Below are 9,394 nucleotides of genomic sequence, written 5' to 3' on the forward strand. Positions count from 1 at the left end.
CCATTGAGGTACCATTGAGCAATGCAAAGAGCTTTGAAGACAGAAAAGAAGAAAGCACTACTCACCTCATTACAATATCTTTGTGTCCCCTGTTGTAGTTGGGGAGGTGGCTTTTGGGGGTGGCAGTTGGGTGTTTGAGATGAGGGAAGTTGGTGTAGAATGGTTTACTCGATGGGCAGATAAAAGAAAATACTACCTGGGTTGGTTTCATTGTGGTGGTCACCTCCTTTCCCCATCCTGACCACATCCTATGTGTTATTGTTGTAAGGAGTGGTTGTCATTTGGACTTAGACAGAAAAAGCATTCAGAAGGGAAATGTTAGAATGTTAACCCACTCCAGAGTGAAGGACTCTGTCCGACTACATGTGGGTTCACAGCAGAATGTGCTCGTTACAGAAGATCTTTATCTGTTTGATAACACGTTTACAAGACCTCCTGGTTATGTTGTCCCCTTGCCCAGATAGCCACCCATCAACTGCATTTCTCCTAAAATCATCCATCATGCAGTCTTCTGATTAATTTAGGTTTGCCCTGCTAGGATTCCTAATACCAAATCTCCAGCAAGGTGCAGGCCCAGGAGTGGAAAGGGAAAAACATCTGGAAGGGGGAGTGGAGAGATGGCTGAGAAGAAAGGAACAATTACGGGAGAAAGAACAGGAAAGATAGAGACCCAGGAAGATCAGAGAAATGAGAGAAGAAAGGTAGGAAGGAAAAAGATGCGAGTGATAATATAAATAGAAATAGCTACCCACTATGCGTCAGACACTGCTCTGGCACTCACCATCTATTAACTCATTTAATCCTCCCAACAACACTATGAGTTGCATTACTCTTATGACTCCATTTTTTAAATGAGGAAACCAAGGCACAGAAAGGTTAAGGAACTTGCTCAAGGTTACCCAGCAAGTAAGTTTTAAGGCTGGGATTCCAACTGCTTCTCACTAAGCCAGTAGTGCTTACTCTTGGCTGTCCATTAGAATCACCTGGGAGCTTTTAAAAACCTTGAAGGTCATACCCCAGACCAAGTCAATCAGAATCTCTAGAGATGGGACCCAGGTATGCGTTTGCGGGGTTTTAATCTCCCCACGTGATTTCAGTGTGTAGCCAAAGTTGAGAATCACTGCACTCCATCCAGCTCCAATTGAAATTTAACTATGAGAAGAAGAACACATGTGAAACTTTCTTACATTATTTTTTTCCCAAAGGTAGGAATGTGGGAGGGAATTGCTATAGGCCATACCATAGTTTACTAAAGATAAAGTTGGCTGAATTCACAGTTTTGCCTAATGCTCACCATGATTCTGCTTGATCAGAAAAGTACTGCAGAATCCCGAACACCAGCACTTCAGGGAAGAAATGAATTGGGGCCCTGTGGCTTCCTTGTCTTATTATTGCTCTTAGACTGTCTTGCTTTTATGCACTCAACCACAAGAATGAGAACCTGCCCAAACCCCTCAAACATGAGCGTGCATCAGGAATTATTTTCTTGTGCTCCTGAGTCTGTGCTCTTACCAGGATCAGTTCAGAAATCTTCCCTTCCCCACTGTGATGTGCCAGCCCACCCCAGCTTACACTCCTGACCCCGTCCCGGTGGAAACTGCCTTTATTTGAACAAACCGAGAGAATATTAATATCTTACAGGGTTCCTTGACCTAGCTCATCCTCACTGCGACCTTATGAAACACTATTGTCTTAAAAAATTAAACCAAAACCCAGAAAGATTAGAGGACTTGTCCAAAGTCACAAAGAAACTAAGTGGAAGAGAGACAGGACTCAAATCAAGTCTTTGTTTCCAAATCCATTGCTCTTTTTAACACATCTGTGAACTTAGAAAGAATGGAATAAAGGAAATTGGAGAGGAAGTGTTAAAAGGAAGCCCTACCTCCCCTTTGGTTTTCACCGGGCACCTGAACTAAGATCTTTCATTGTCTGTGGATCAATTTACAGCTGCCCAGCTTTCAGACTTTTTTTTTTTCCTAAATCCCCTGGATACAATCCTTTTCAGGTTAGTCTGTATCAGAAAGCCAATAGACAAAGATTGGAAAAGCCTCAACATCAGCCCCTAGAATAGAGACAAAACCATCCCCTTTGGGTTTTCTGGCTCTCCTTCAGGAGACTCCCCTGGGGCCCTCTAGTCCCCCCAGATGCCTCCTGAGAAAATCTGTGCTCGGGAAATGCCTGGCCCAGGGGGCCAGATCCCAGGAGGGTCAAGAGAATTGAAATCTTTAGATACCTCTCCCCATAATGGAGCCAGATCTGGATACTATGGGAGTTTTGTAGGTTTGCTCATAATCAGCCGCCCTCTATAATCAGTTCCAGCACTGTGTGAGTGGGGACCGGAAAGGTTGCTTTCCCAATTCTTTGCAGCCTGGGAGTAAGGAACCAGTAATTGACTCCAGCTTCCTCGAGTGTTGTGTCCTGGAGTATGTGAGTCAACACTCACTTTCCCAAAAGGGCCTTCTAGGCAGCCTAGGCCAGTAAATGGGGTCCTTTGACCCTGATCCAATTCCAGACCTCAACTCTGACCCTCAGTAAGGTGCAGGAAGATCTCAGATGGATCTTCTAAAAGCAGTATCTTAGCAGGCACTGGAGAGTGGAGAGGGAAGGGTGAAGACCCAGGACGGCTCTGGGTGCTTACACAGATTGCTGCGGCACGTTTGTGGTGTCCAGCTGAGCTCAGCAAGGGTTTGAATGCGTGTGGAAGGAGAAAGAGGAGAGGGGAGAGGGAAGGCCTTCCAGCAGGGTAGAAGGTGTGGAGCAACCCGGACAAATCCCTTTTGCCTTTGATTCTAGGGATTGCTTTTAAGACTAAGGGAAGCTTTTTAGTTTTTTAAAGAAGCCAAGTGTTTTAAATTTAAAGTGTAAGCCTGTTAATATACTTTTCTAATTACATTTTGAGTGTATTTCCCCAGTTTAATTATGTGAATTATGTATTTGGAGAATAGAAAATTGAGGCCCAGAGACTTTGATCGGTTTGCCCAGGGTCACAGAGCTGGTTAAACTATGCCACTTTTTCCACTCAACTGCACTCCATTTTGCCTTGACTGAGGCTCAGTAAAGGGGACAGGGACAGATCTGTAAATGATCTAACTTTTCACTAGAGAAAATATAAATCAGTGGCCACAAAATTTCAGCCGTTCAGCCAAACTTCATCTGTCACATAATAAAAAAAATTAACTTGCCAAAGAGGGATTTGAAAATCCAAACCAGATCCTTCTCCACTCCTAAAGGAGCCAGTTCCATTATACTGCACTGAAGCCAAGTGTTTCCAGCAAGCCTGATCAGCTGCATTTTAGGGTTTGGTTGTTTGAGCTGTCACGAAAAATGAAACCTACTAGATTAATGTAATCTCTTCAGCAGAAGTTTTGACTGATGCTGCCCAAGAGGAAGGAAGAAGGAGATAGGGTTCCAAGGAGCCAGTGCCCCAGTGAGCAGAGGTTCTACACAAGGGTGTGGGGTCCCAGCCCATGGAGGAGCCACATTCAACAGTGGCCTTCACACAAAATGCTGCCACTGCAGATGCACATGCATTTGCATAGCTGCGGGCCACTGAAATCTGGAACATTCATCAGGGAGAGGAGCAGCAATCATTAAACCAAAGGCACCAGTCCAAGATCTGTCAGGAGCTAAAGCATCACAGTTTTCATGATTGTATGGCAATTGTGAGAAAGGCGCATGTCCTCCAGGGGCATGATTCTCTAAGCCAGGACTACATCATTTGTTTCATTCTTAGAATCTGAGATTTTTGCTGATGGTTCCAAACTTAAATGCGGGGCCGGGGGCGGGGGGTAGTATACTTATTCCAGTCAATGGAATAAGTAGAAGTTAGAAAAAAGAAATCAGCCCAGTTTCCTTCTGTAATTAAAAAGGAAAAAAAATGAAAAGAAACTTAATTTAAGAGAATGTTTAGAGTTCTGAAAATCCCACCGTGAGACTCTGCTAACATTTCTCTCCTATACCTCACCTCAATGGATAAAGGTTACTAGAGTTTATTACATACAGGAAAACACTGATTTACAGGAGACTTTTTCATTGTGTAGTGATCCTGCCTTTAGGCTTGTTCACCAACCAGGAGAACTGTACTTTTCAATCCAGGACTCTAAGCCAGAACAACCTTCTCGCTCATTAACTTAGCCAACTGAGTACTTCCTGTGTTTCTACCAGAGGCTCAGAGATGATCAAGACATAGTGTGCCCTCTGATACCTCATGACCTGGCAGGGGACATAAAGAAGAAAAATCAGTACTTATAATATGCTTTATAAATACAATATACTTATAATACAGCATTTGAAATTAAACAGACTTAGATTCAAATTTCAGTTCTGCCATTTACTAGGAAGTGGCAGATCTCGGGCAAGATTTAATGCCTTTCTCTAAATCTTCATTTTTCCTTCCATAGAACATTGGCCTCATGGAGTTATTGTAAAGATCAAATGTTCTATTGAGTATAAAGCCTTCAGCACATTGTTTGGAAAATGATAATCATTCAATAAATGTAATCTACTAGTATGGTGGAGATTGAAGTGTTTATAGGGAGCTACAGGGTCCAAAGAAAGGGGGTTGGGAGAACAGGGGAGAGGAATAGATAATGTCAAGGAGGGCTCCCAGAACAAAGTGACAGAGGCCATATTTTGAAGAAAAGGTTGAAGTCATTAAGATGGTTGAAAGGAAAGGAAGACTGTTTCAGGAGGGAGGAACAGAATCTGCCTAAGCACAGTCATGATAGAAAATAGGATGTTTGAGGGACTTAGTATGGTAATAGCTTAATATGGCTGTAAAAAAAGGATGATTTCAGAAAGTGAGGCTAGAGGATGAAAGGTATTAAAATTTAAGTAAGGGTACCTGGCTGGCTCCGTCAGTAGAGCTTGTGACTCTTGATCTTGGGGTCATGAGTTCAAGCCCCACGTTGGGTGTAGAGATTACTTAAAATCATAAAAAAAATTTTTTTTAAGGGAGCCTGGGTGGCTCAGTCAGTTAAGCATCTGCCTTCGGCTCAGGTCATGATCCCAGGGTCCTGGGATGGAGCCCCACATCGTCGGGCTCTCTGCTCAGCAGGGAGCCTGCTTCTCCCTCTCCCTCTGCTGCTCCCCATGCTTGTGGGTGTGGCTCTCTCTCTCTCTGTCAAATAAATAAATAAAATCTTTTAAAAATTATTTTAAATAAATAAAAGGTAAGTAAAAGCCCTTATGCAGTGCCTTAGTTTACAGGGAAGGGGAGAGAGATAAAAATAGAAAACAAGGGTGAATAGCCTTCAAGAGCAAAAATTTGGAATGGTATCAGGTGAGTATCCTGAATGGTGTACAAAAACCCTGCGCCCTAAATGAGCTAGTTAAACTGAGAAATTGGAAAAGAAAACATAGAAGTTAGAAAACAAAAACAAACACCCAGACTTTCCACTTGAAAATTTTAAAACATGATTCTATATAACTCTTAGATTAAAAATGAAATCAAAATAGACTATTTAGGAAAGAGCTATGAACGTACTATTTACCCAAGCCTGCAGGGTGAAACCAAAGTGACACTCAGAAGAAATTTTAGAGTTTTAAAGGCATCTATCAGAAAACAAGAAATACTAAAACTAAATGAATTAAGCATTCAACTCAAGAAGCTAGAAAAAGAGGGGAAAATAGACTTAAAGGAAGTTAAAAGAATAAATTAGTTAAATTGAAAACAAAATAGAATTTTTAAAAAGAGTTGATGAATAAAACCAAAGTTGTGTTTCTTTAAAAAGAAAAAAAAGCCTTCCATTTGCAACGACATGGATAGAACTGGAGGGTGTTATGCTGAGCGAAATAAGTCAATCAGAGAAAGACATGTATCATATGACCTCACTGATATGAGGAATTCTTAATCACAGGAAACAAACTGAGGGTTGCTGGAGTGGTGGGGGGTGGGAGGGATGGGGCGGCTGGGTGATAGACATTGGGGAGGGTATGTGCTATGGTGAATGCTGTGAATTGTGTAAGTCTGTTGAATCACAGATCTGTACCTCTGAAACAAATAATACATGTTAAAAAAAAAAAAAGAAAAGAAGAAGATAGCAGGAGGGGAAGAATGAAGGGGGGAAATCGGAGGGGGAGACGAACCATGAGAGATGATGGACTCTGAAAAACAAACTGAGGGTTCTAGAGGGGAGGGGAGTGGGAGGATGGGTTAGCCTGGTGCTGGGTATTAAAGAGGGCACGTTCTGCATGAAGCACTGGGTGTTATACGCAAACAATGAATCATGGAACACTACATCAAAAACTAATGATGTAATGTATGGTGATTAACATAACATAATAAAAAAAAAAAGAAGAAGCTACCGGAAAGCAGATTTTGCCTCAATAAATGGAGAGAATTTCTAAAAAAAAAAAAAAGGCTTTAGCAAATCAGATTTTTAAATGAGAGAATATACAAAATAAAAAGCATTCAGTTATAAATAAAAATAAGAGATTTCAGATTCTGAGAGAATATATATATATAATTATATATTATATATATTTTAAATATTTATATTTAAAAAATATATATTTATATATATACAATATTATTCCAATATGAATTACAAAATTTTACTTTTATAAAGAGTAAACAGTCTTTACTAAATCTTGACTAAGCTCTTTACTAAAGAGATTAAAAGCTATAGGAGAAAAATTAAAGATAGCCAAAGATTTACCATCAGGATCAGATGGTTCTGCCAATGAATTCCAAGAATCCATAAAGGAACAGATCATTACTACATAGAAACAGAAGGAAAATTTCTCAAATCAGTCTAGAAGGCTAATTAACATTTATTACCAAAACAGACAAAGGATGGCACAAAAAAGACAACTCTGGACAAATCTCACAAATTTTAAAACCCTGAATAAAATGGGAGCAAATGAGTACAATGATATAAGGAAATCTATTAATATAATTTACTAGATTAAGATAACCATTTGATCATTTCTTTAGAAAGAAAAAGCTTAAAGCATTTGATGAAATGTCACAGCATTCCTGACTAAAACAAATTAAAAACTTTATAACTCTTGGAAAGCCAGGAGTAAAATGTATCCACCATAATCTATAGTAAACATCATTCTTGTGGTGAGCCATTAGAAGCAATTTTGTCGTGGTTATGAATAAAACAAGAATACCTCCTACCACTACTACTATTTAATACCACATTCGAGGTATTGGCCAATACACTATGGTAAGAAAAAGAAATGAGAAGTGTAAACACTGGAAAAGAAGAAATAAATGAAACTATCATTATTTGCAGATGTGATAGTCTATCCAAAATAGGAAAATAAGTCCATGATAAAAACTATTTGAATTGACAAGAGTTTAGGAAATTGGAATATATTCAATATACTAAAATCAGTAAATTTTTTGTAAGCACCAGCAGAGATAGATTAGAAAAGATAATGAACACTATAGAATACTATAAAGCAAAAAAATAAAGAAGTAAAGGACACTATAAAGTATTTAGGGATGCATCTTACAAGATCTGCATGAAGAAAAACAAAGCTTAAAGGTAATTTAAGTTCTCCATTTAAGAATTCAGATAAGGAGAGTAAAAAGAAGAAAGTGAAAATTACCTCACCACTCAGAAGAAACTTCTGTTAAAATCTAGGGGCTCTATCCTTCCAAACGTACTCCAGTAAAAACGTACATGCCATGTTAAGGGAAAAAGAAGTCAGTGCTGGTTTTAAAAGCATATCAACAGCTGTGGTGAGAAAGTAAGTAGTAAGCTTATAAAACATAGACTCATGAAGAAGGGGCAGCAGTTGAAAATGAGATTTCTGGTGAGCAGGAACATACTGGCAGAAGAGTCCTCAGTCTGGGGAGGATTGTGTTGCCACTGTGTTATGTCACCTGATCAGGCAGATTTAGCCCCAGCCAGGAAACGATGCCCCTGGAAAGAGCTCCCCGAGAGTCTTGGTTTCAGTCCATCCTCCCTCCCATATGCACTTCTTGCCCACTGTCTACTTACTGTCCCTCCCCGCCTTATTTTATAACCAGAGCAAAACAAGCCAACAAAAAGACGGGTGAGTAATTTAGTTTGGCTGAAAATGCCTCCGATGTGCGGCCAGAGGTGTCTGTCACTGAACCTCCTGTTCTCCTCCTCCCCCAGACCGCCCAGGTTTGCTGAATGTGAAGCCCATTGAGGACATCCAGGACAACCTGCTTCAAGCCTTGGAGCTCCAGCTCAAGCTGAACCACCCTGAGTCCTCTCAGCTCTTTGCCAAGCTGCTCCAGAAAATGACAGACCTCAGACAGATTGTAACAGAACATGTGCAGCTATTGCAAGTCATAAAGAAAACAGAGACAGACATGAGTCTTCACCCGCTCCTACAAGAAATCTACAAGGACTTGTATTAGCAGACAAGTCCGCATTCACTGACAATGTGTTCCTTCTTCCGATTGCACTATTATTTTGAGGGGAAATCTGACACCTAAAAAATTTACTGTGAAAAAGCATTTTAAAAAGAAAAGGTTTTAGAATAATAGATCTATTTTATGCATATTGTTTATAAAGATACATTTACAATTTACTTTTAATATTAAAAATTACCACATTATGAAACTGCTGGTTGTATTTGAAGCCTGAGTCTTATGCATCCCCTACCATACCCCCACCACCAGGCTTTATTTTCTTTTATGTCCCTCCGTCCTTCCTTCCCTTCTTCCTTCCTTCACTTTTCTTCTTTCCTTCCTTTTTTTTTTTTAAGATTTATTTATTTGAGAGAGAGAGAGCATGAGTGGGGGAAGGGACAGACAGAGGGAGAGAACAGACTCTGTGCCTCAACCTACTGAGCCACCCAGGCACCCCCATTGTCTTCTTTCTTACATATTTTTAAAAATGTGAATGGAACTGCTGGTCAACTTTCATTCTCAGTAGATTAATTTTTCACTCAATTCACAACTTCTCTGAACCTTTCATCTGCCTTAACAACCACAACTAAAAAAAGAAGGGAGACCTCAGGACCAAAAACTTTTCAGAGCATGTCTTTCTTACCCTGGATGTGCAAGTCTGGGGCACAGCCTTAGGCCTACCAAGAATCCAGTCTTCTTCCCTTAGACCCAGCCAGGATTTTCGCTCGTCAGGAGCAGCCTGCTGATGGGGTACTGACCCATACGTGATACACCCCGTGGCAGGCACTGCTAGAAGCTGTGGGTAACAGAGGTGTTGGAAGATTTGGTACCAACAATTATGGTTGAATTGAGGGGAAAAGATTCATCTTTCTTAAAAACAGATTATAATACTCAGTATAATCATGTGCCCAATAAATGGCTCTAAGTACTGTAAGGAGTCAAAGGACGTAAGGATTGATGAAGATTGGAACAGTCGAGTGTGACTCTAAGTTCACTGAAGTGGGCCTCAGAGGATGTGTTGGATTTGGGATAGGTAGAGGGTAGGAGAAAAGA

The 9,394-nt window shown here is 40.3% G+C and overlaps 1 protein-coding gene across 2 annotated transcripts in view; it reads left to right on the forward strand.

Moving 5' to 3' along the window:
* PPARG (peroxisome proliferator activated receptor gamma) overlaps positions 1-8,548 on the forward strand; it is a 70,575-nt gene extending 62,027 nt beyond the window's left edge. For both annotated transcript variants that reach the window (XM_032412229.1, XM_032412230.1), the window contains one exon: positions 8,100-8,548. In XM_032412229.1, the coding sequence (XP_032268120.1) occupies positions 8,100-8,347 (248 nt within the window). In that variant the 3' untranslated portion in view covers positions 8,348-8,548. The remainder of the gene's footprint in view (positions 1-8,099) is intronic.
* The last annotated feature ends 846 nt before the right edge of the window (positions 8,549-9,394 follow it).

The sequence above is a fragment of the Phoca vitulina genome, unplaced genomic scaffold, assembly GCF_004348235.1.
Source record: "Phoca vitulina isolate PV1807 unplaced genomic scaffold, GSC_HSeal_1.0 scaffold13, whole genome shotgun sequence".
NCBI classification, from domain to species: Eukaryota; Metazoa; Chordata; class Mammalia; order Carnivora; family Phocidae; genus Phoca; species Phoca vitulina.